The 27,250-nt window shown below is 38.3% G+C and overlaps 2 protein-coding genes and 1 pseudogene across 2 annotated transcripts; 1 reads left to right on the top strand and 2 right to left on the bottom strand.

The window, feature by feature from the left end:
- The first annotated feature begins 683 nt into the window (after positions 1-683).
- On the top strand, positions 684-1,667 carry LOC103838714 (autophagy-related protein 8c). The gene is given in 6 exon segments (XM_033288060.1): positions 684-720; positions 955-1,010; positions 1,099-1,125; positions 1,128-1,153; positions 1,208-1,326; positions 1,411-1,667. Coding segments are annotated over 6 exon segments (342 nt in total). The 3' UTR covers positions 1,488-1,667.
- Positions 1,668-12,811: 11,144 nt separating this feature from the next.
- Positions 12,812-15,373, bottom strand: LOC103848149 (ankyrin repeat domain-containing protein 13C). The gene is made up of 2 exons (XM_009125107.3): positions 13,631-15,373; positions 12,812-13,320 (listed from the first exon to the last, which is right to left on the bottom strand). Exons 1-2 carry the CDS (start codon positions 15,050-15,052, stop codon positions 12,970-12,972), a joined length of 1,773 nt encoding a protein of 590 aa, XP_009123355.1. The 5' UTR covers positions 15,053-15,373; the 3' UTR covers positions 12,812-12,969.
- LOC117132710 lies at positions 15,334-19,386 on the bottom strand (annotated as a pseudogene).
- Positions 19,387-27,250: the final 7,864 nt, after the last annotated feature.

The raw sequence follows: 27,250 nt of genomic DNA, 5'->3' as shown, positions 1-27,250 counted from the left end.
CACTCAGCTATGAAACCCCAAAACCCTTTGTGTTTCTCTCTCAGAATTACCACGTGAAAGCTCTAACCCTAATCTTAGGTAAAGCCACCGTATATATTAAATAATATTTTCCTATTATCTAATATAATATTTCCTATATTTTAGCATCACCAAATATTCCAATTTGTGATCTAATAACATTCCTTTAATGCTTATTTTGTCAACCAAGCATATGAAAATATCACACATCATCGCATCTTGACGTTTCCTTTTTATTCTCCGAAGCATGTGTCACACATTACTCTCCATGTGTAACACATGTACACGAACCAAAACTCCACCACAGCAGCAACCTGTCAAGCTCCAAGTTCTTGATCTTACATTAGTTTGTAACAATGGTTGTACTCTTCAAGATGAATGAATATTTTAAGATGGAAAAAAAAGAAGCGAAACTAATATAAACCGTATTTTCTGGTACACGTTTCCGGTTATCCAATAGAACAAATGGCAAAACAAAAATTTTCTGATGACGACGTGTCGATAATTAGAAATATCATAGTTTCATCCTAATTGAGTTGTCTTCTTCGCTTTCTCTAATTTTCATTATTTATGGGTTTTTGATGATTTGATTTCGACAGATTACTAATCGAATATCAGATTTCAATTTTTGTTGATTGATTTCAGGAATTAGATTATCAATCGCCATGGCTGATATCTATTTCAAGTCGGAACACCCACTGGGTAAGTTGTTTGTAATGTGTTCATCTACCTTTCTTCATGTGGTTTTTGTTAGTGATCGATCACTAGAAAGAATGTATCTTTGTTACTTTCTTGAAAGGATTAGATTTCCATTTGGCTTGTAAGATCATTGATAGAGATATACTCGATTAAGATTTGATCAATTGTTAATGTATTATTTTATAATGTGTTGTGTCATAATCATTAATCAATCCTTTTGGGATTTTGTAATGTCAGAGAGGAGACTGATTGAAGCTTCTCGCACCAGGGACAAGTATCCAGATAGAGTTCCTGTAAATACCTTTTTTGATACTTTGCTTTGATGTGTATATTCTTCTTCTATGTAGCTTTCTTCTTTAACAGATGAAGTGTATGTTGCAGGTGATTGTAGAGAAAGCTGAGAGAAGTTTGATGTTCCCAATATCGACAAGAAAAAGTCAGTAGTGTACTTGAGATTGATCTGTGACTTTTTTGGGTTTGTGTGATTCAGGTACCTCATACCGGATGATCTGACAGTGGGGCAATTTGTGTATGTTGTCCGTAAAAGAATCAAGCTGAGTGCAGAAAAGGCAATCTTTGTCTTTGTCAAGAACACATTGCCTCCAACTGGTGATTAGAAACTGGTTTTTGTTAGTTTTGTTCGCATAAAACACTGGTGTTAATTTGCGCAAACAATTCTCTGCAAACTCGAAGCAACAATGAATGCTTGTATATGTATTTATGCAGCTGCAATGATGAGAACAAAGACGAAGATGGGTTTCTCTACATGACTTATAGTGGAGAGAACACTTTTGGTTTGGTTTAAAATCTGTCTACTTTTGTTTTTTTTTTCATATATATATATATATGCTATGCTCTTTGAATATGGAGAAGTTATCTATGTTGCTTTCGACTGATTATATGTAAATGTTGCTTTAGGCTGATTATATGTAAATGTTGCTTTTGATGTTGTTTTTCTTTTTCCAAGTATGGTTTTTACACCTTTACTAAAAAAATATGTTATTCATAACAAATACAATGATAGATTAAGATCTTGAGAACAAAAAGGGTTTTTCTTTTCATTTTCAAGAATTAATCTCTTCTACTTCACAAGAAGATTCTCCATTGACTTGAGACTTATGAAGTCACCTATCTTTGCTTTGGCCTTGCCGGAATTCCTGCCGCACTTTTGATGTTCTCTTCCTCAAGGTATCTCTCTGATCCCCCCGGTTCTTCATTTTGATCAGCCCAACTTGGGGCCTCAGTTGTCTATATCACCCCGATAAAAAAATTTCACAAACTTAAATAGTCCAAAATCTTAATGCAACATCATATCAAAATCCTCAATGAATCAAAGAAAAGTAATATTACCCATTTAGAGATACATGTTACTTGCTTTTGGGTATAGACCAAAAATGAATTATATTTCTAAGTTATAAACTAAAGAAAATAGAAGAGAAGAATGTATGTACCTCTAATGTCTTGAGAGTTTATTGGAGAAGAAAGACGATTTTGATATTAGCAAAATGAGTGAAAAAATTGAGATTATTATACTCCCTCCGTTTTAATTGTCATTTTAGACTTGGATACACAGATTAAGAAAATATTTACTAAAAACATCATAATAATACAGCATTGTCAATAAACCTAATAATACAGCATCATAATACATTCACCACCACATTATCTACATATGTCGACTTTCTTTATAATTACCTTTTCTTGTTTAAGTCATGTTTCTTTTAAGTTATTAAGTTTCCTGTTTTAATAAGGGTTAAGAATTCTATAACCGACCAGTATGACTTATATAAGTCGATGTGCTTTGGCTTTTATGACACAGTTTTTGAAATATAATAAAACTAGAGTTTTTTTTATAAAGCCTTGCATTGATTCGATTATGTTATCAATTCGAAAGCCTTGTGTTGATTTTGATTAGGTTCATCAATCCAGGAAGTCATGTCTCTAGAGGTTTTCGATAAAAACCCTAGATTTGAGCTGAGTTATCGTTGGTGGGCAGCACCATGTTGGTATCATAGCTTTGCTACATTCCTCGAATTTTTCCATTCATCATGGCAAGACCACGATGAGCACCTGTTCGACCCGGAGCAGAAATCACCAGTGATGCAATCGCTGAGCTTTCAAGCTCAGATAGCACACAATCAACGCTTCTCTTCACACTCGCCGTCCAATGACCTCTACAAGCAAATCCTGGTAATGTCGTCGAAGAAGAAGACAACCCTTTTACTCCACTCCGCAACAATTGTCCACTCTTACGGAATGTAGACCACGGAGCCGCTGATGATTATCAATGGGAAAGTGGATTCAAGTCTGAAATTCCAGAATTTCATGGTACCCCAAAAACAAAAGAGTTACTTGATTGGATTGTCACTGTTGAAGAGATTCTCGAGTTCAAGAGAGTTCCCATGGATCATTGTGTTCATGTTATTGCAATGAAGTTCCGCAATAGAACCGTAGCATTGTGAACACAACTAAAAGCAACTCGGACTCGCTTGGGCAAGCCAAAAGTAATGGCATGGGACAAATTAAAATCCAAACTCAAGAAAACATTACTACCTTATAATAATGACCAGCTCATGTTCCATATGCCAAGGAACACGATCTGTGGCGGACTATTCAACATAATTTATCTTTCTCATCACTCGTGTTAATATCCAAGACTCATAACGAAAAATTGTGGTGCGCGTTTTACAGCAGGACTTCAACAACAAATCCAGCACACCATCAATCTTTTTCATCCGTCAACATTGTCAGAAGCACATCAGCAAGCTCTTACTATCGAAGCTCAAACCAAAACGTCCTTCTCCTCTTGGACTACTGCTCATCCGTCATGACCTACTCAAACACAGACACCTAAACCAGCAACAGAAGACGCAGGTCATGTCAAAACAGAAACATCTATCATTCATGTCTTCGACAATCGACCAGCTCGCCCAAATTCCCTTCTTTGTTTCTCTTGTGATGAAATTGGGCATCGGCAATAAAACTGTCCAATGCCTAATCGACGAGGATTTCTTCTTGATACTTATGGAAACGATGTGGAAGTTGTCTACGAAGAAAACAGAGCCACACATGAGGAAACAGAGGTTCTTACGGAAGATACGAGTAAAGCTTTAATGCTCCGCCGTGTTTGTCTTGCACCTCATGTAATTGATCAAAATCCACAACATCACAACCTTTTTCATTCAAAATGTACAATTGGTGGTAAATTTTGTAAGTTCATCATCGATTACGGGAGTAGTGAGAATTTTGTTGCAAAGGAAGTAGTCAATAAGCTTCACATGCCAACAAAGCTCCATCCTTGTCCTTATAAATTAGCATGGCTCGATCAGAAAACGGATTTGTTAATCACTCGCCATGCCTTAATTTCTTTTTCTGTGGGTGATTCGTACAAGGATAAAATTCAGTCTGATGTTGCTCATATGGATGTGTGCCATCTTCTAGAAGGCCGTCCATCAATATTTAACCGCAGAATTCAGCACGATGGTTTCCGTAACACTTATAGCTTTTGGTTCCAAAACCACAATTTTACTCTCTAGCCTTCTGTACCAGACAATCAACTGTCCCAACTTTGCTAGTTATATTCCTTCAACACAAACAATTCGAATCAACATTTTGAGAAGAAGGGATCGTATTTTCTCTCATCAATGCGAATTCACCATCAATATTACAATCTGTTCCGCCTTAATTTTATGCTATTCTTCAGGAATTCAGCGATGTCTTCCCCGCTGATTTACTACCCGGCCTCCCACCTCAATGTGATACACAACATCGCATAGACCTGGTGCCAGATGCAATTCTCCCAAACCGAGCTCACTATTGCATGAGTCCTACAAAACATGAAAAAACTCAAAAGTCAAGTCGAAGATTTGTTCGCTAAAGGATTTTTGCTTGAGAGTTAAGGCTTTTCTTATACCGAAGAAAGATGGTTCGTGGAAAATGTGTTTTGATAGTCGTGTAATCAACAAAATCAATGTACGCTATCGGTTTCCTATTCCCCGACTGAAAAATCTACTTGATCAAATTGGTACTGCAACCGTGTTCCCTAAACTGGATTTAAAAAGCGGTTAACATCAGATTCGTATATGGCATGGGGATGAATGGAAGACATCATTAAAGAGTCGTAAAGGACTTTTCGAGTGGCTTGTAATGTCGTTCGGATTGTCGAACGCACCAAGTACTTTCATGAGAGTCATGAATCAAGCTCTACGACCTTATATCAGAAAATTCGTAGTGGTCTATTTTGACGACATCCTTATATTTAGCATGGTGCTAGCTGAACTTCTTCTTCACTCCGCGAAGTCCTCTTGATTCTCCGACATGACCAACTTTTTGAAACACTCAAAAAGTGTGAGTTTGGTTCAGCGAAAGTCCACTTCCCTGGCTACATTTTTTCTTCTGAGGGCTTATCTATAGACCCGGATAAAGTAGAGGCCATTCAGTCATGGCCGACACCAACAACACTATCTGAAACAAGGAGCTTTCATGGTCTTGCAGCATTAAATATGTGTTTCATACCACAATTCAATAGTCTAATGGCGCCTCTAACCAATTGTATTCGTCAAGATGGGTCGTTTGTTTGGACCGACGATGCTTCGTGAGACTTTTCCATTATCAAACACAGATTGAGCTCTGCTCCTATCTTGGTGTTGCCCGATTTTTCTCAGGTGCTTGAATTACATTGTGATGCCTCAAACACATGCATCAGTGTTGTCTTGAGTCAACGAAGTTGTCCCATTGCTTTCTTTAGTGAGAGGTTAATTGGTTCTCAATCTCGTTACAGTAGATATGACATTGAGTTCTATATGCAGTCGTTCAAGCTATTAAGCACTGTCGTCATTACCTTTTTCACAAGGAGTTCATACTATTTACTGATCATGATTCCCTTAAACATCTTAGTAGTAAGATAAAGTTTCATCAAGACATGCCGTGTGGGTCGTCTACTTACAACAACTCACGTTTGTAATTAAGCATATGTCCGGTGTCTCCAATTGTGTCGCTGATGCATTAAGTCGCCGTCGTACACTTCTTGATGTGCTTCAAGTTAGTGTTCCTGGTTTTGCATCATTTACCGAGTTATACGAGTCCGATGCATTCTTTGGAAGCGTTTTGGAAGATCTCAAATATGATTTATCACACGACTATATGCTCCATGATGATTTTCTCTTTCGGGGTGGTCGTGTTTGTGCCCCGGCTTGTAGTCTACCCCTCCAGCTCATCCTCAAGACACATAATGAAGGCCGCATTGGTTGGGATTGCACACTCCATCTTGTCTCATGTTCTTACTTTTGGCCAATCTTGCGCCGAAATATTGAACGCTTTGTTGAGAGATGTGTCGTTGTCAACAATTCAAAGGTCATGCGGCTATTGCTAGAGGTGTCAAATGGTTGGGCCGACCAATGGTAGCCCGTGTCCATATATAAAATGGGCCTAATATGGATAAACCCATTTTTTCCATGGGTTTTGATTGGGCATAATTCGGGAAACCATTTAAAAAGTGGTCATTATCGGGTTTGGGCTTTATGGTCACGGGCCGTCCAATGAACAAAAAAACCTAGGGTGTCAATTTCAAATCAAAATTGATTTGGGAAAAACCGTATCTCTCTCCTAAAGGCGATTCTCTTCGAAGGTGATTCCTCTCATCTCGTCTCGTCCCGTCTCGTCCGTCGCCGGCTCGCCGTCCCTCTCGTCTCGTCCGTCGCCGTCCCTCTCGACTCGTCCGTTGCCATCCCTCTCTGTCGCGTCCATCGCCGTCTCCGACCGTCTCCCTCCGTCTCCCTCTCTCGTCTGGTATGATATAGGTTTTGTTTGTGTTTTTGATTCAACTTATTTGAGATGGGTTTGATGGGTTTTGCCAGTTGAAGCTTACTAACCCATTGGCATGTATTGATCTATTTTTCAGGTTCCCCTGCCTCGCTTCTTCCTCCTCTCCTGCTCTCAGCTCCAGCGCTTGACTTAACAAAAGAGCTCTCTGTTTGTTGATCTGTTCTTCTGCATCACTAGACTGTAAGCTTCTCATTTTACTGAGTTTATGATGTGAGATGGCTACTGGTTCATCATTGTAGTCTGATGGGTTTGATGGGTTTGCTGGGTTTGCTGGGTTTGATGGGTTTGAGATGGGTTTTATGGGTTTGCTGGGTTTGATGGGTTTGAGATAGGTTTTATGTGTTTGTTATCTGATGGGTTTGATGGGTTTGATGGGTTTACTAAGACTGAATGTTGTCGTGTACATGTTGTCGTGTAGACGGTGTCGTGTGTTTTGTTTTACGGTTTGTGAGGGAACATGTTTGATAGATTATGTTGCTTTACAATTATAACCTCTGTACATGTAGCCAAAGCTGGGAACGCTAAATAGATTATGTTGCTTTACAATTGCAGAAATGCCCATTTGAAGCTATTCAGATTATCAATCTTCCCAGAGACTTAGAGAAAGACACGACCCATCGCTATGGTGCAAACACTTTCAAGCTGAACAGGTTTGTTTATCTTTTATGTGTTCCTTTGAAAAAAACTGATTCCTCTTTTAGTTTTAAGACATTGTAAACTCTGTCTTTACTTCCAGGCTCCCAGTTCCAAGGCCAGGGCAGGTCCTAGGGTTGGTTGGGACAAATGGTATTGGCAAATCAACCGCTTTGAAAATTTTGGCGGGGAAGCTCAAACCAAACTTGGGCCGTTTCACTGTAATACTCTCCCGAGGTTTTATCTGAAAATTGCATCTCTGGTCTCTGGACTAAATGATTTATAGTAGTCTTCCTTATTGTGCAGAATCCTCCAGACTGGCAAGAAATCTTGACTCACTTCTGTGGGTCTGAACTTCAAAACTACTTCACCCGTATTCTAGAAGATAATCTAAAGGTATAACTAAACTGAAACCTTAACATTTGTTTTCATTAAATGATTCAAATTGTTGAAGTATGTTGACTTTTGAAAGCCGGATGGTTCAAATGACGTTCAATGCAAATTCTGCAAGCTTAACTACCAGATAAATCTGCGTAGGAATGGAACCACAGGTCTATTGCGTCATATGAAAGTTTGTAGCTTGAATCCCGTCCCTGGCACACCTGGTACTGGTAGGAACATAGACCAGATTGTCTTCCGTGAGATGATTCAAGTAGCTTTGATCGAGCACAACTTGCCTTACTCCTTTGTTGAGTATAGAAGAATCAGGGAAGCATGGCATTATTTGAATCCGTCTATCCAGTTCTGGTGCAGAAATACAGCTGCTAGCGATTGTTTGAAGATATATGAGAGGGAGAAGCTGAAACTGAGACAGAAGCTAAAAGAGATTCCAGGAAGGATTTGCTTGACGACAGACTTGTGGAGAGCTCTTACGGTTGAAGGGTATCTGTGTTTGACGGCGGATTACATAGATATAGACTGGAGTCTGAAGTCGAGGATTCTTGACTTCTGCGCATTTCCTCCTCCTCATACTGGTGGTGCCATAGCAATGAAGATAATGGAGTTGCTGAAAGAATGGGAGCTGGAGAAAAAAGTCTTCACAATCACCGTGGACAATGCGTCATCAAATGATAACATGCAGTCCATTCTCAAGAGGCAGCTACGAAGGGAACTGGTCTGCGGTGGAGAGTTCTTCCACGTGAGGTGTGTCGCTCACATCTTGAACTTGATAGTTCAAGATGGCCTGAGTGTGATTGTTGGATCGTTGGAGAAGATAAGAGATAGTGTAAAGTTTGTCCAAGTGACAGAATCTAGAGAGAAGCTCTTTCAAAGCTGTGTGGACATGGTGGTTATTGATCCTAAAGATAAAGATAAAGGATTGGTTATGGATGTATCAACAAGATGGAACTCCACTCATCTTATGCTAGACAGGGCAATCATTTACAGAGAAACCTTCCGCCATATGTCTGAAATTGAGGCTGCATATCAGATCTGTCCAACTGAAGTGGAGTGGGATAGAGCAGTGTTGATCCGCGATTTCTTGGCGCCGTTTGCTGAGATGACGAATCTGATTTCTGGCTCTTCGTATCCAACAGCTAACGTGTATTTCATGCAAGTGTGGAGTATCGAGAGCTGGCTGAAAGCGAATCAGTTTAATGATGATGAAGTCATTAGTGAGATGGTAGCTTTAATGAAGCCTAAGTTTAGTAAGTACTGGGAGGAGTATTCTGACATCGTAGCCATTGCTGCTGTTCTTGATCCAAGACTCAAGTTGCCTTTCCTGGAATACTGCTTCACAACGTTAGATGCATCCACATGTAAGCTGAAGATGGATCACCTTAAGAAGAAGATAAAGAAGCTCTTTGATGTTTACAAGAAGAACACAAAGAAAAACATGGTTGGAGCTTCAAGATCAAAACCTGCACATACCACTTTACCAGGATATGATGTAAGCTTTTTACTTACTGTTTTTATTAAAGTCTGAATGTTGAATAAATTTCCTTTATTAAGGTCTGATAGTTGATTCCTTTCGGTTTTGCAGGGGTTTTGCGCTTTCATATCACAAAATGCTGGTGGTAGTGCCACTATTGGGAAATCAGCCTTGGATAAGTACCTAGAAGAACCGGTTATAGACATTATGACCTTCCCGAGTTTGAATGTTCTCTCCTATTGGAGAGACAATGCCAATCGCTTTAAAGAGCTCTCAGCAATGGCATGTGATGTTCTGAGCATTCCTATCACCACTGTTGCTTCAGAGTCTTCATTCAGCATTGGAAGCCGAGTTCTGAACAAGTATAGAAGCTCTCTTCTCCCTTCAAATGTTCGAGCACTGATTTGTACAAGAAATTGGCTAAGGGGATTTGAGTCCTTAGACAATAAGTTCTTTGATCATTTGAATTTGGTTATCTTTCTACTTGAAACTGATAATCAAATTTTCTTAGGTGATGAAGTGAATTTTGAACCCTTGGAGGAAGTTGGAGAAGAAATTTAGTAAACAAGTCAAGTCTGAGACTCAAAGTTCATGTGTAAGTGTGACGTTTTTCTCTCTTAGATGTCAGACTCTGATGTTAGTTTATGTACTAGTTTGAGGAAAGCGTGAAGTTGGAAGCACTTTAGTATAGACTAGTGTGTTTAAGGAAAGCGTGAGAATGAGTTTATGTACTAGTTTGAGTACCATTTGCTACTTGCTAGGTTGTAGAGTTGAAACCGAAATGGGTTTTTAGACTAATGTAGACTAGTGTGGTTAAGGAATAAGGAAAGCGTGATTGCTTAATGCTTAGTGCGTTTGTACTGCTGATTGTTTATGATACTGGTTCTTATAATAAATCACTTGTTTTGTAGGGTTTATGGATTTGGTGGAAGATGTCATGGAGGAGAACTTATGTGTATTGCTTTCTATGAACTTATGTATGCAATTATGTATGGAGTTATGATGTTTTGAACTTATGGTATGAAATTATGCTATTTATGTGGTATTTGAATGATTTTATATTGTTGTACTTGTGGATTTATGAATGAATTTTAATCTTATGAACTTATATTTGTATTTATAGGTCTATAGATTAAAATTCAAAATTTTCATAAATGGTCATTAATGGGTCCCATGACAGCCCATATAAATATGGGTTTTGATGGAATGGTTCTTAATGGACATGGTCCTTAATGGACGTGGTCAATTTCTGTCCACAAACTATAAATGGACAAACGGATATGGGCAAATGGACACGGACTTTCCCATCTGACAGCTCTAGCTATTGCCGGTCTATATCTACCACTTCCTATACCTACTCAGCCATGGACCGACATTAGAATGGATTTCATCATGGGTCTTCCGGGTATTCAAAAGGGCTTTGATTATATATTTGTGCTAGTGGATCGTTTGTCCAAAATGGTCCACTTTATCCCATGTAAGAAGAAAACCGAAGCCATTCAAGTTGCCACTTTGTTCTTTTGGGAAATCAATCGCCTACATGGTTTACCTATGTTCACTGTGTCTGATCGGGATTCCCGTTTCTTAGGAAATTTTTAGCGCTCTCTTTGGAAATTATTAGGCACTAGTCTTGTATGAGTTCAGCTTATCATCCTTAAACGGATGGTCAGACAGAAGTTACCAATCGATCTTTGGGCATATTACTTTGTTCCCTTTTGGAGACTTAATCAAGTCGTGGGAGTCTAAGCTCCCTCAAGCCGAATTTGCACATAACCATGCGTTGAACAGAAGTTCTGGTTTCAGTTTGTTCCAAGTTATTTATGGCATGGTTCCTTGCGGACCCTTGACCTTACTACTCTGCCGGATCATACAAGTGATCATGGTTTTGCAGCTGATTTCATTAACACCATTAACTCGATTCACGCACAAGTCCTTTCTAATCTACAGGCTTCGGCCGAGCATTATTAGTTTAAAGTTGAAAGTCATCGCAGGTGTGTTGTGTTTGAAGTTGGCGATCGTGTTTGGGCATTCTTGACTAAAGATAGGATGCTATCTCATGCCTATAGTAAGTTGAAAGCCAAGACAATTGGCCCCCTTGAAGTACTATAACGTATCAATGACAATCCCTATCGTCTTCAGCTCCCAGCTCATATCACCACTTCTAATGTCGTCAACGTTCGCCATTTGTCTCGTTATGTTCATCTGATTCAGGTCAAGATTTGGGGTCAAATCTTCTTAACCCCGAGGGACCTGATGCATCATCATAATACCTTCACCACCACGTTATCTACCTATGTCAGCTTTCTTTATAATTTTATTTTTCATGTTTAAGTCATATGTTTCCTTTTAGGTTATTAGGTTTTCTGTTTTAATAAGGGTTAGGAGTTTTATAACCAACCCATAAGACTTATATAGTCAATGTGCTTTGGCTTTTATGACACAGTTTTGAAAGATAATAAAACTAAAGTTTTCTGTAAAGACTTGCATTGATTTGGTTATGTCATCAATTCGAGAGTCTTGTGTTGATTTTGATTAAGTTCATCAACCCAAGAAGTCAGGTTTCTAAAAGTTTTCGATAAAACCCTAGAATTGAGGTGAGTTATAAGTTGATACGCTGAGCCATCTAATTACATTTCAACCAATATAAAAATAGATTGAAATATAAAATCAATAAAGTTTGCACTAAATTTGTTCTTTAGTTTTGTTTTTTACAAAAATACTGTAAATTATTATTATTTAGGTTGCCCTTTTTTTTACCACAATTTCGGTTGTCCTTTTCTTGTTGCCAGGGTTCAAACTTCAAATCTTTAGATTTATTTAATTTGTTAAATAATTGTATTTTTGGGATTTGTCTTTGGATGCACTTAACTTCCTCAATGTTTGTTCGTTTCCAACTTGCAAAGCAAACATTGTTTTGGAATATCTTGGTATAAAGATAAGATGTAGGTCTTAATTTAAGACATCTAAACATGTCCCATTCCATGTGATATACTCCTTCCGTATCATTTTAAGTGATGTTTTAAAAGAAAAAAATTGTTTCACTCTAAGTGATGTTTTTAAGTTTCCATGTAAAAAGTAAATGCAAATTTTTTTTTTTACAATTTGTATTTTACAACATGATTTTTTTTTGTTGAATTATCTGTACTTATTGTTGTTTTTATACAAACGAGAAAAATCAAATAAAATTTTATAATTTTTTAATCGGTGTGCAAAATTTTTAAAGTCCACTTATTTTGATATAGAAGTAGTACTCATCTTGCTTTGCAGTTTTTTTATTCTAAGAAAATAAGAAAAAACGTTATTTCGACATAAATCCTACGAAAATTTAAGCGTCACAAATCTACTAAAGCATGTCCCACGTTATTTACCTTCACCTCCAAGTTTCCAAGACCCTCTATTAATGTACTAAGGATTTCAGTTTATCATACCAAGAATAAGATTTTGCGTCTTATGTAACCTAAAGCAGAACATTCATTATTGCTTTATCAAAAGTCATTAATTCGAACTTTAGTACAGAATACCAAGGAATATATATATATATATATATTTGAACAAAAAAAAAAAAAATATATATATATATATATTGTTTTGGTATATAGAAAAGTTAATTCAACGTCTGGTAAACCTATGTTGGCCCATAAATAAAAGCATGAACACATAGCTGTTTTTCTACGTTCTTTTTTTTTTTTTACTTTAGTCTTGCATCCATATAAAGCGTTTATTGTTAACTCTTTTAGACCATGACCTATGGGAAAAAAAGAGAAAAAATGACAGTATTTGAATCTTATAACCATTTCAGATTTGAAAAAATGTATAGTAAACAAAAAACTACATCCAGAAATAATTCCACTATATTGACTAATTACTAATTTCAGAATATCAACAAGAACAAGAACAAAAAGAAATACTAGAGATTATATCTTCTTTCACTTAGATCTCTTAGTAGACTTTGATCTCTTCATTTTACTATCTGACTTATTGTTATTCTTCATGCTTGTCCACTTATACCCAATAGGTATAGCAAATGGGTCCGGTGATTGTTGATCCTCCTCATCTGTCCGCCTCTGTGAGCCTAATCCGGCGCGTCTCAACCACGACGATGGCCGTGAGGTTGAATTCCGAGCGTCTGATTTTTCCTCATCATCATCCCATTGGTCAGCACAGGAGAGGAATCTGGGACTTGAGAGTGGTGTGTAGAATCGCTCCGCTGGTGGAAGATCGACGAACTTGGTGAAAGTGATCACAACTTTGACCGTCGGGACCACCGGAATCGACAACTGTGTCCCACCAAAAAGATTTTGTTTATCACCAAAACATAAAAAGGTTTAAAAGCACAATTTCCCAAAATTAAAGATCTAAAATAGCAAAAAAGAAAACAGCCTAGCTTTGGTTCCCCCCTGACCAATCCGTGACATGTAACGTCACGGTACTATTGACGTGGCAAAGGCATATAACGCTTAACATGCTACTCAATGAAAGAATGACACGTCACATAGTTGACTCATTGGGTTTAACGGTCGTAATGTTTCCTACGCCTACCTTAGGAAGAGTAACAAACTGAAAAGCTATTTACGAGATTACCCTTACCTTGACTGGGAAAGTTCCCGGCGGGAACTTTGTGGTGAGGAGCTCACGCATTCTCGCGACGGCTTTGACCTTGTTCGCTAAAATGTCGAGTAACGGAAGCAGCTCTTCGGTCTTTAACGGAAACTGTTCCGTTAACCAAACAGACGGATGCAAGCTCTTGACGAATTCCTTCTCTTTGATCTGAGGAGACGGTGGAGGATTCACCGTTGAAGGGACGGCCACAGACCTTCTCGGAGGCTGGAATTGAGTTACTGATCTTCTCGGTGGTGGGGCGGCGGAGGGATAGACGTCGACGCTTTTTCTCCCAACGGAAATCCAATCTCTGTCTTCGTTGACGAAGCTACTGTGCCGTCTCTGTGACCTTTGAGGAGCTAAGAAACTCGGATTCTCCGCTACTAGGAATCCATCGTCGTCTTCGTCAAGCTCCAGAGGTTGAACTTGCTCGCTTGAATCTCCTTCGTTGACGATTTTCCGAGACCTGAAACTGAAAGTCACTTTCTGAATTTCGTAAACCCTAGCTTTCCAATCTCCGACGCTCTCCATCTTCTCTTGCCGCCGCCAATTCATCCTCCCGACGAGCTCAGCTTTAGTAACATCCATCCCCGGACGGTACAAGCTAGACTGTGAACAGAATCCGGCGATATCGGAATCGCTAATCGGAGCTCCAGCACTCTCAAACGCGTCTAGGATCTTACGGTCGTCTCGATTCAGCACAAGCAACGATCCGGGAGAGATGTCGAGAGATTCGTCACCGTCACCGAGGAAAAGAAAGCTTTGATCGGCACGCTGGATTTTCAAACCGTCGAATCCAGCTAAGGTAGTATCAGCGCGGAGGTTTCCGTCGCGTTTCCAGATCTTGTAGGTGTCAGAGGGAGCGATTTTGCCGACGAAAGGAATCACAGAGCTCTCGAAGTGGAAAGAGATCTCCATGTAGAAATCTCTCATACGACGGAGAACACCGATCAATCGCGGTAACCGCCTCCGCCATTTGCACCACGCTAAACGGTGGTGATGTCTAAGAAGCACTTTCATAATCTCAGAGTTCCGGCGACAGAACGCCTCCTGTAACGGATTCCATCCCGCGGAGTTGTGGAGGGAAATGTCGGCGCCGGCGGATGATATCGCCTTTGCTGCGAACAGGTCGTTGAGTCTAACCGCTAGATGGAGCGGCGTTTCGCGTGAGGGAACGTCGCGGCGGTCAAGGACGGCGGAGATCTGATCCGCGATTCGTTCTTGGCTCAGTGAGTCGGACTCGGTGCGGATCTGCTCTGGATCTCCGAGCTTTGGGACGGATGAGAGAAGACGAGATAGTGCAGCGTGATCTCCCAAAACGACGGCGTAGTGTACGGGACTGTGAGCGTAATCCTCTGGTTTGATAGAAGGAAGCTTGGCCGTTGCAGACGCCGAAGAAGGACGAGCCATGGTCTCCGGCGAGCGTTACAGTGAAAACCGCTAAGAGAATTGAAGAAAATAATAACTAACTCCTCAGAAAGTGAAAGCTTCTACTTCGTCTTCTTCGATGGAAGCTGAAACGGATGTTGGTGGAGAGTAATTTAATTAGTTTACGTTATTCATTTATTATTTTGTTTTATTTTAGTTTTTTTAAAATAGGGTTTTTGGTTGCTCTCTCTTTATTTGGGGAGGCGTGAGGGGAGAGAGTCGTAATCAGGATATTTCTGGGCTTTTTGTCAGTTCTCTTTTTCTTTTTCTTTGTTTTCTTATTTGGGCTTTTTGTCTTTTGCACAATTTCTTTTTGAATTTTCAGATTTATTTGTTGCAAATTTTGCACTTTAGTCCCTATACACAAAAGTACATCTTATTATGACATGGTATAAAGCAAGGTACAATATAAATAGTATTTCATGATATTTTTGGAATATATATGATTGATAATTAGTAAAAAGGTTCTTACTCGCTTAACAAAATTATATGAGAGCCCATACTTTGTTCGTAGATAATAATGATCTTGTACATTACACAATAATTGATTTGTTTCGAGATAGTGATGTTAATTTAATTTCTTTTGTTTTCTTATGTAATTTGTCTGAGTTGATAAAATGACTACTGTCTCTCTAATCATATACTTTTTCAATTTGAAATGACACAACAAGAACAGCAAGGTACGGAGCAAAGATAAAGAAATAAAAGTGAGGAAATAATCACTTTGTCGTGACCAAGTGCAAATTAGCAACAGAGAATTACATATAAACGATAGAAAAGACTTAGTTCCCTCTAACCGATCAACCAATCCGCTTGTTTATTTTATCGACCTTCATTATTATACTGTTTTGGTGTTTAACGTTTAAAACTAACCGTGTTTCAAAAATTATCTAAAAATCTTGAAAACAAGTTTTGATCTGATATTGAAACAGTAGCACAAAACCACATCATTTATATGCATCTGACTCTGAGGTGATTAAAGCCTATACACATTAAAACCTGAATATCCATTTGCATTTGCAACAGATTAATATCGGCTACTTCGTTACCATTCAACTGAGTTTTGTTATGTATACTAGGGAAAACAAGCTATTTCCCCACGAAAACTATCATATAGCATCAGATGTCTCCCAAACTATTGCATTGTCCTCTATATCCCCGAGAAAAAAGTTTCAAATTTAATTCTCCATGAAACAAAAGTTAAATACTTATTTCCCCTTGAACTTAAAGTTCGAAACTTATAAACCCATACAAATTAATTATTTTGGTTTACTATATAAAAACTAAACCGAAAACATTATTTAACCGATTATAAACCATGAAAGACCCGATTAGGATCCGATTATATCTCTTAAACCAATAACCAATAACCCACACCCGAAAATTTGTTAACCCGAAACCCACACCCGACAATTAACCCCAAATAGAAATCTAGGTAAAAAAAATCTGAGTGTTTCAATACTTGAAGATGAAAGCAAAAGTGAAATTTGGTAGAGAAGACTGAAGTTGAAGAACGAAGACTAAAGGCCTAGAGATTATATATTTTTCGTGGAGATGATATTAGTTGCAGAGAAGCTGAGCCGAGGAGATGAAGCCTTATAACGAGGATGTGTTTCTTGGCTGTTATATATATTACATATGGTAAACCGTAATGAAGATCCATAGGTTGGTGGTTGTTGCATTTTAAATTAGCACTACAGGTCACGAGTTCGAGCTAGTTCTATCGCACTTTATGAAGTTTTGATTTTAATTAAATGAATATAAATGACGATTTTATCCTCGTCTTCTACCCTATGCGATTTGCAGATCCTAAATGTCCCAACTTTCACTCTCTTTTTCACGATTTCACAGCTTTCTTAACTAAATCTTGTGGGTTTTATCCAAATATAATAGACCCATATCATAAACTATGATATAACACTTGTAATTTCAATTTTTCAAGCTTTTTCATTTCACCACCTTGGCTCATTGATTCTGACCAGACGAGAACTCGGAAAGTGACCACTCAAAGCTCTGTACGCAGAATTTGACGACCCATACATCACCATTTCTGATCGATGAAGATTCAAACAATCAAATTTAAAAAAAAAAATAATTTTAGGGTTCTTCACGTGTACCATTGGAGATTTTAAAAGAGGGTTTAATGGGTCGGGTAAAACTTGGTCAAGTGTTGAGTTCAAAACTGGTTTTTCGGTTTTATTTTACGGTTTGATGGTCTGTACCGGTGATTATACCAATTTTTTCCTAAACCAACATTTGTGGAGAAATCAATCTCAAACTATTTTTTCGGGGATATATAAAATGAGGCAATAGTCTGAGAGACATCTGATGCTATGCGATAGTTCATGTGGGGAAATAGCTCGTTGATCCTGTATACTATATAGAGTAGATACATCTGTAATTTGATTACTGTCAAAACAAAATGGTGATTGCTCTTGTATAGCTCTCCCGAGTGTTTCTTGTATATTCATCACTCAAAACAAAGAAATGAAAATCACAAGCTCTCGAAACTTTCTTAGGTACCAAGAGATTTGCCTCAAACGTTTATAAGTAGTCTACAAACTTCTCCATGGTTTCAAATTCAATGTCACTTCTTTTAGGCTGGAAATCTATAAAAAGTATTATTCATTGGTGAGCCAAAGAGCTTATGAAGAAGCAAAACAATGGCCAGATATTAACACATTAACAATCCAATACGTAGCCTGCAATCTACAATCTCACGAATTATTGAGATGCTATGGTTTGCTAAAACCACAAGAAAATTCGCTAATTACATCTAACATGTGCAACAATGTGTATGTGCATGTCTCTTTCCTGTCAAAGCAAGTTTTTCATATCTTAAGTATATACAAGAAACCAAACACCAAAAAGTAGCAAGATATTATATCATCAAACCCTAGAGATAAAGCTTCAGTATTTATACTTAGTGAAAATCATGTTTAATATATTCTCAAAATTGTTGATTCAACAATGATGTTAATATTCCTCGGATGATGTTCAAAACAATGTACTTGAAATGCATCTGGGATATTCAAGATGAAGACAATGTTCCATAAGCTCACAAGAATGTGTACGAAGATCTATGAAGCACGATCTCCGGTGAGATAGCCATCAACGCAGCCACAAGGTCCTTGTCATCATCATGCTTAATCACATACTTGTTTAAGAAAGCTTCACCAGTAACCACCAACACAGGCGACAACGGAGGAAGTTCACTTCCAAGCAGTCCTTTAGTCATGAGAGCTTTGATGACATTACACCTTGGGACAGTCCTCTTCTCCAAGTTGTATCCAAACACTGCAGGGTTTGAAACAACAGCCTTGAGTGACCAGTTCATCTCCTTCACCAGAAACTCAATCTTCTTCTTCACAGACTCTGCAGATAAGCCAATGCACTGAGGACAGTGCTTGACCATTGTCACAAACTCATCTCCGCTGAATCCTAGGCCTATAAATGCTTCAAAGGAGCTTTGTAGACAATGGATTCTTCTTGAAAATCTCCCATACATCTCCCATAGTAAAGCCTGACTTTCTATAGAGATTAACTTTGTCTTCTGTTGTTTTGTCGTTCATCTGGTAAACAACGCACAGAGCTTTGACAAACTTTGAGTTGGCCGGATCGAAACCCATCGCAACAATCTTCTCGAGGGAGTCTTCAAATCTTTCTTTTCCAGAGACAACATGGAAGTTGGAGGTGAGCAAGGAGAATAAGAGCTTCTGAGGCACGCCCAATCGTCTCAGAGCCAACACGTTTCTGATGATATTCCCCTGGCAGGTACCATGTGGCAAAGACAAACATGACATTTCGTAGTTGGAACTCTTGTCTGCTTCTATGATGTCTTTGACGAAATCGTAGTATCGTCCAACTGCTTTGTGCCATCTCATTCCCAAGATTCTCGGAACGTTGGAAACGATCTCAATGAGCTTAGAGGTTGAAGCTCCTCTGGACTGGAGGAACTTGAGATTGGAAGCAAGGGTTTTCTCAACGTCTAATGTGAGCAGCCGTGGGTAGTTTGTAATGATGGTGGAGATGTGAGAATCTGTGAGGCCATGACTCGTAAGAAGATTCAGAACAGAAACTGGATTGGCCTTGGCCTCTGAGGTGACTTTCCTCCAGATTGATTCTGCGAGTTTTGAAGATAGACCCAATGAATTAACGAGGTAAGGGACTGTAAATTTATTACCTTTCCAATAATCTTTAAGAGAGCTCACATCAAAAGCAGTAGCACTAGCAGAGGAGAACGAGTTGGAGAGAAAAGATAACACCTTTGGGGAAGGATTCAGTGACTCATTTTGAAGAAGGTCCACTACAGATCGTGATAAACAAATGCATCAACAACTGAAAGATGATTTGGTTGAACATATATGGCGTAAATTTCGACGTGATGAAGGCATCAACTAAGCTTGGATTCTTCTTTCAAATTATTTTTGTTTATTTTACTAATCTTTGTTTTTATGTTTTTATTTAAAAATCTATGTTTAAAATTTTTATCTTTTACTATGCTTTATTTAATAAATAAAATTTTAATTTTAATAAAAAATGTATAATATTTTTTTTTAAAAACCCCTAATTAAGATACTTGCATCGGAGCCCATAAATTTTCAAATATGTTAACTAAGTCTCTTAACTCACATTTAATACTTAAAAAGTATTAAAGAATAATTAAGAGACCCTGAAGGGATCGTTGGAATGATGCTCTTAATGTCTTGATCAGAGGAATAATTCGATCAATGGAAGTGAGAAAGCAATCGCACTAACCGCTCACTAACCGCTCTCTAGATATTATTTATTTGTATATTATAAATACCGCTTTGTATTCTTGTTCGAACAACCATCATATTGGCGATATTTGTAGGGATATATGTAGAATACGTGAGATCAACATGTGAACTTCCGTTGTCTTCTCCTTGTTGGAACTCTGAAACATCAAATTGAGTGTATCCATCTCATTCGTCTTATACTATCATAATCTTCCCAATTTTGAATTTATCCCAAAACAGTGCTGGATTTTTAACAATGGCAAAGCGAGATTGCAAGACTCCAAAAGCATGTTCGACATCTTTTCGGACAGCTTCTTGACGTTGAGCAAATAAAACTGCTTTCGGACCTTGTGGTATTGGAATAGATTGGATAAAAGTTGTCCATTTCGGATAAATACCATCGGTGAGATAGTAAGCCATATGATACTCTCTTCCATTGACAGAGAAAGTGATTTGAGGAGCTTGACCTTTTATTATGTCATCAAAAACAGGTGAACGATCAAGAACATTGATATCATTTAAAGTACTTGGATGTCCAAAAAACGCATGCCATATCCATAAATCATACGAAGCAACCGCCTCTAAAATGATTGTTGATTTTCCCGAACTACGTGAATATTGACCTTTCCAAGCGGTGGGACAATTCTTCCACTCCCAATGCATACAATCGATGCTTCCTATCATCTCGGTAAATCCACCATGCTCTCCAATATCAAGTAGACATTGAAGATCAGCCTGTGTTGGTCTTCTTAGGTACTCATCGCCGAATAAATATATTATTCCTTCCACAAAATTTTGCACACATAACCGAGTTGTAGTTTCACCGAGCCGGAGGTATTCGTTGACCGTATCAGCCGTATAACCATTTTCCAAGACACGAATGACTGCAATACACTTTTGAAGGGGAGAGAGACTAAGCCTTCCGAGACCATCTTTCTTTTGGCGAAAGAATTGAACTTCGTTGGAGAGTCGATCAACAATGTGCATGAACAATGTCTTGTTAATTCTAAAACGTCGTCGGAATAAATTATCGGGATACATTGGAGTTTCACTGAAATAATCATTCCATAAACAAGCATGGCCTTCTTCACGATTTCTTTCGATATAAGCTCATTTCTTTATTTTTTTTTCCTTTCTTCTTCTTGATCACCAATGGTAAAATTTTCAAAGGTTTGATCAAAATATTGATCAAATGTATCATCAATTGATCCTTCAAAAGTGTGTTGAGAAGAAGATGCCATATTTGTGATCCAAACAAGAGAAGTTGTTTTTGAATGTGCATAAAATTTGTGATCAAACGATGATCTTTGTTTGGTGAGAAGGAGATAATATGACTTTGTGCTCAGACGATGATCTTGGTTTGGTGAGAAGGAGAGAATATGACTTTGTGAAAAAAATGTCTACACAAGATTTGTTTATATGGAGAAGATGACTTGGTAATGAATATACAAACTACTCTGTGACTTGGTACTGAATATACACAAGACTAGAAGCTGACAAGACTTGTGACACAAGACTACAAGACTTCCTGACACAAGACTACAAGCTTACAAGACTCGTGACAGAAGAGTACAAGACTCCGTGACACAAGACTACAATTCTTTGACTCTGTTTGCTCCACTATGTGACACAAGATTCCCAATGCTCCACTCTTTGATATGTGACACAAGACTCCCAATGCTCCACTCTTTGACTCTATTTGGACCTGAAATTAAGGACAGCCAAAAAGTCAAGACTACAAGATACATATAGTTAATCAATGAGCTCAAATCAGAACATGTACCTGTCTTGAAACAAAGTGATGGAACTGGACATCTTTACATCGCATCAAGACATGACTAAAATAAGCTACTCTGTGAATCTGTAATCAATGGCTATACTTTTTAATACATAACTATTTGAAATCAACAAAAAAGGAAGGGCATAGACAACACCGGAATGAATCAGAGGAACAACAAAGCATTTATATCATCAGCAGAAAAAAACACAGAGTAATTCATAACAAAGTTGGAACTTGTTTTCAGAAAATTCAAACAACAAACAGACAACAAAGACACTTAAACATAGAGCTTAAACTTAAACTAAGTAGACAACAACTCATTAATGAGCTTCTTCTTAAGAGCTTCTTCATACTCAAGGAGTGGTTCGCTTTTTGCAAGTAGACGGTCAAGTAGACCCATCCCCGAGAGCCTTTCTTTCATAACCAAATCCTCTTATTTAATAGACCACACGCTCAAACTCAGACAGCCCCTTCCCCTCTTCCATTTTCTTCTTACCACGGCTCTTGGCTGCCTTAATACCATGGAGAGATTGATTCCCTCATCAGCTTCACCAGTCTTGTTTTCATTTGCGTGAGAGCTTGATGATTGTGCACCTTCATCACACTTCCTCCTTTTAGAGCTTCTTTCGGTTTTAGCAGTGGAAAGATCACACCATTTCTTGTCATTGCACAGTTCCTTCCACACCTCCTTTTATGATTGTTGAAGAATTTTTCGTGAGCTATTTTGAGAACATCATTCTCATTTTGACCGCTACTTTTCTCTTTGGTTACAGCTTCATATGCTCAACGAAACTTGCAAACAAGATCATTGATCTTGTGCCAATGTTGCTTACAGTTGCTTGCCTCTCTTTGTTTACAGCTTGAAAGCTTCGGACTAGCCGCAAAGTAGGCTGCAATTCTTGTCCAGAAATCACCTGATCTTTGCTTCGGACTAAAAATGATATTTCCTAAATTATTAAATCTAATTTAAAAATAACATTTCTCAAATAATTATCTAATTTTAAATATTTAAATTTAATAAATCTGTATATAATAGTGATTATAATTTTTTTCTTAAAAATCAAAACTTAAATCTATACTATTATTCGCGAAGTAAATATTTGGAATCGAGCTCTCACGTTAAAAGTTAGAGTTGTTAATAACGTTTACACCTTAATGAATAAAATTTATAACTAAATTAAAAAATAAACGTGGAATTTTAATTTTTTTTGATTAGATAATTGATTAAAAAGAGATAATTTATGTATATATTGTATTGTTATCTGAAAAAAGTCTGTTAGTAAAAAGTTAAAAACATGAATTATATAACTAAATATTAATCAAATAAAATTCTTAATTATATAATAAAAAATAGAATATTGAATTATCCAAAATTTAAAAATATAATTAAATTTTTTTTTCTATATATATATATATATACTATATTGTTATCTGAAAAATTATTTTAGTTATAAAAAGATAAAAACATAAATTTAAAATTTAAAAACATGAATTATATAACTAAATATTAATCAAATAAAATTATTAATTATATAACTAAAAATAGAATATTGAATTATCCAAAATTTAAAAATATAATTAAAAAAGATAATATATATATATATATATATATATATATATATATATATATATATATATATATTGTATGGCTATCTGAAAAAGTATTTTAGTTATAAAAGATAAAAACATAAATTATATAATTACAAAAATTAAATTTTTGGAATCGAGCTTTCACGTTAAAAGTTAGAGTGGTTAATAACGTTTATACCCTTAATGAATAAAATGTAAATTAAAAAAATAAAAATGAAATTTTAATTTATTTGATTAGATACTTGATTAAAATTAATAATATTAAGAATTATCAAAAATTTTAAAATATAATTTAAAAAAAGTAATTTATGTATATATTGTATTGTTATCTAAAAAGTCTTTTAATAAAAAGTTTAAAACATGAATTATATAACTAAATATTAATTAAATAAAATTCTTAATTATATAATTAAAAATATAATATTGAATTATCCAAATTTAAAAATATAATTAAAAAATGATAATTTATATATATATATATATATATATATATATATATATATTGTATTGTTATCTGAAAATGTATTTTAGTAAAAAGTTAAAAACATAAATTACATAATTAAATATTAATCAAACAATTTTTTTTAATTATATAATTAAAAATATAATATTAATTTATTATAATATTTATTTTATTATAATAAATATAGTGTACAAAGAACTTTTTAAAAATTATGAAAATGTTTAAGCTGGCGATGCGGGCTAAACACCTAGTTTTAAATAAACAATGTACACAAATCTAATATTTTAAATTATTAGTCGAACAGAGAAACAAATACCGCTTCAGTGAATGTTTGTATGGGATTCAGTCGACTAGGTTGAAAGAACTCGGAAATGGGATGACTAAAGACGTTTTATCAGATTCGAACAAAAAGGGGTTACAAGAGTGACCGGGAAGTGAGAAAACAAGCTCATAGAGCTCAAAGCAACAGGGTCGAAGAGATGACTAAAACCCTAGACCTAGCCGCTCAGTGTGTACAATGTCCAAAAGTCCTCCTGTTGTTGCTTCCTCATTCCCTTTTATAGGTCTTCTGTCCTCGACGTCCTAATGTTGCAATCTTTTGGGCCCTGCTGTTAAGGACCGAGTATACGGGTCCGAGCAGAGATCTCTCCAAGCCGGGTATCTCGAGTCGGCTTGGGCGATCGGCTAAAAGTACTCTGGGGTCGAGCTGACGTCTTTAGCCGTCGAGCCGAGTAAATTAGTCCAGCTTGTTGGATTACGGCCTGTTATTCGATGGGCCTTGTGGAGGGATGTAATCCATCTCCTACAATAAGCCCCCCCAGTTCACTTGTGAGCGACGTAGTGGTCTCAGTGAATTTGTGGGTCAGGTTTATTCGGATGACAGGTCCTAATGCAAGCGGCAGTTCGTCTTGTTTAGTCGCATGTTGTTCATTGACGTTTCTAGTGACTCTGGATAGCGTCTTCAGCAGCTCACCTACTCGCTTCTGTGCGTTTAAGATGGAGCATAATCTACTCGGGTGATAGATTACTTCTGGTAAGATGATGGGGATCGGTTCGGTTAACTGGGAACCAGTTCAAACAAAGATCAGGGTTGATTCCGGTCTGACTATTTGATCGAAAACCGGTTTAGGCGACGTGGACATTTAGGCGGCCTTTGAGGCCCATTTAGGCCTTTGTAGACCTAATGATTGCGCTTGGAAAAACGTGCCTTCGTTTTTGCTATAAATAGGCTTCTCTCCTTCGCTTTCGTCATTCTTCTCTGCAGATTCGGGTTTCTGCTTTCTCTCCCTTCTCTCTACTTTTATTTTCTCTCTCTAGATACGCCTTCCGTAGAATAGGGCTTTCTGCTTTGGTTTTGCCGGTTTAGTAGTCCCCCCGAATAGGAAGATATGACTTCGAGAAGTCGATTATCGCGTGAGGAGAAAGGGAAGGATATCGCTGCTCCGTCAAGCCCGGCTAGAGACGTGAACGGTAGTCCGTTGGATGAGTTCGACCTAATTCATCGCGACACTCTAAGGGATACGGAGAACATGAGTCTTTCTCAGCGTCTTCTGGTCGCTGATGCTCATAGGCAATTTCGTGAAGAAGCCGAAGAACGCGTCAGGGACAAGGGTGGAGATGCTAGTGGTTCTGAAGCGCCTAGCCAAGTCGTAAGGCCTCCAAGGCGGGCTCGGCGGAGGGTTCGTTTCGACCCGTCAGATCGTCGTCCCGCAATTCAGAGTGTCTGTTTCGACCAGATAGACTGCCGTCCTGTAATTTATCATCCTGGCGGGATCTTTGAGGAGTGTCCTCCGCTTCCTTCTGATGTATTGCATGATCTGCGGGCTCAATCGTGGGGGAACGTGTTCAGTTCCTGTGCTTCCGACGAGACTGTGAAAAATCTACTAAGAGAGAATGGTGGTGCCGGAGTCACTTACCTTATTCCGTCTACCGAGCAGCGTCCCTGGTCGCCTCCAGCTGGGTACCAATGTGTATACGAGTCCTACTTCAAGGATCAGACCAGACTCTGGTTCCCAATCCCTCGGTTGATCACGTCGTACGCGTTTCGTCGGGATATCGCTATCTCTCAGCTGCTGAATGGGTCGTTACGCATAGCCGTCATGTTGATGGTCATGGCCGCGGAGATGGATATTTCGATAAGCGTGAGGGTGTTTGAGGAGCTGACTTTCACGAAGGCGGAGCCAAATGGGATCTTCTCGATAAAGATGCGAGCGAACTACAACGTCTTGACCGGCCATCCAAACAAGACGCAGGACTGGCAGCGAGCATACTTCTATGTCAAATCTGATGAGCACGCCTTCGAAGAACCGCCGGGGGATGATTATCGCGTTTTATGGAACCAACTACTCGGTAGAGATTTGTCTGTTTACTCGTGTTCCAGTTGGTAGTTCTAACGCTTTATCTTCTTCTTTTTTTTTGCAGTTCGCCATCCTAACACGATCGCCTACCCTGAGAAGTTCTTTGAGAACGCTCAACTGATCGCGACGCACAGTCATCTCCGTTGGTCGGATCTTAGTCGAGAGTGGATATGTTGCCAACAAGCTAGGATTGCTAGAGGTAAGGTTGCCGTTTACTTTTAGGAGATATTTTAAGGCTTTCGTAACTCTGATGCTGAATTTTTACTTTTGCAGTTGACTGAGAATCGAGACTTCCTTGTGTTCTCGGTCCTCGCAAGTCGCGTCTCTCTTTATTTACTCGGAAACAGCAAAGGCTTCTCAACAAGGCTAGAGAGATGGAGGGAATTCCAGACTTGAGTGCGTTGCTCAAAGGGAAACTTCAAATGCTATCATCGAAATCGTCTTCTGTCGGTGCTTCAGACGCCAGACCTGATCCTGTCGAGGGAGATGTGAACTCGGAGCCGCCAGCGCAGAATCCTCTGAGGAAAAAGACCGGTAGAGCGAAGAAACAGGCAAAAAAGGGGCAATCTTCCTCTCTTGAGGGGAATATCCCTTTAGAGGAGACTCCGTCTTCCGTCGATGCTTCTAAGGTCACGAAGAAAAAGAAGAAGAAAAAGGACAGCAAGAAGAGGTCTCGTGAGGAAGCTTCTGTTGAACGTCTGGAGACCTTGATGGCTGTTGGGGAGGACGACACGGGGACACATGATCCGACCGATTCTACTCGGGAGTCACCTGAAGAACGTCCCAAGAAGAAGGCAAAGAAGAAAGTTGTAGAGGAAGGGGGACAACGTTCTGTTGATGGTGATCGACCCGATGGAACCCTTGTACCTGAAGGTCCCTCCAGAAGCGGAGGAAGGGCTTCTGAAACCGGAGATGGTTCTCGGGATGAGTATCCGTTGAGCAAGAGAGCCCTCCCTTGTTCTGCGAGAGGGAAAGGTGTTGAAAGTGGAGGTTCTGTTCCGAAGAAGGCGAGAAGTGGATTCCCGGATCGCGTGGAGTTCTTATACGACGAGAAGACTCCGCTGGTGCTTAATCCACTCTGGTGCGCGGAATTAACTCGTCAAATCCGTGGCGGGACGAGAGATTTGTCACCAATAGATGATTTGTACTTCAAGAACGAGTACATTGATGCTGCTTCCGCGAGCAAAAGGGTAATTTCACTTCCCCTTATTTTTCTTTATGAAATTTCTA

The sequence above is a fragment of the Brassica rapa genome, chromosome A03 (assembly GCF_000309985.2).
Source record: "Brassica rapa cultivar Chiifu-401-42 chromosome A03, CAAS_Brap_v3.01, whole genome shotgun sequence".
NCBI classification, from domain to species: Eukaryota; Viridiplantae; Streptophyta; class Magnoliopsida; order Brassicales; family Brassicaceae; genus Brassica; species Brassica rapa.
The sequence above is the reverse complement of the archived record's forward strand: the minus strand, read 5'-3'. Positions and strand labels throughout refer to the sequence as shown.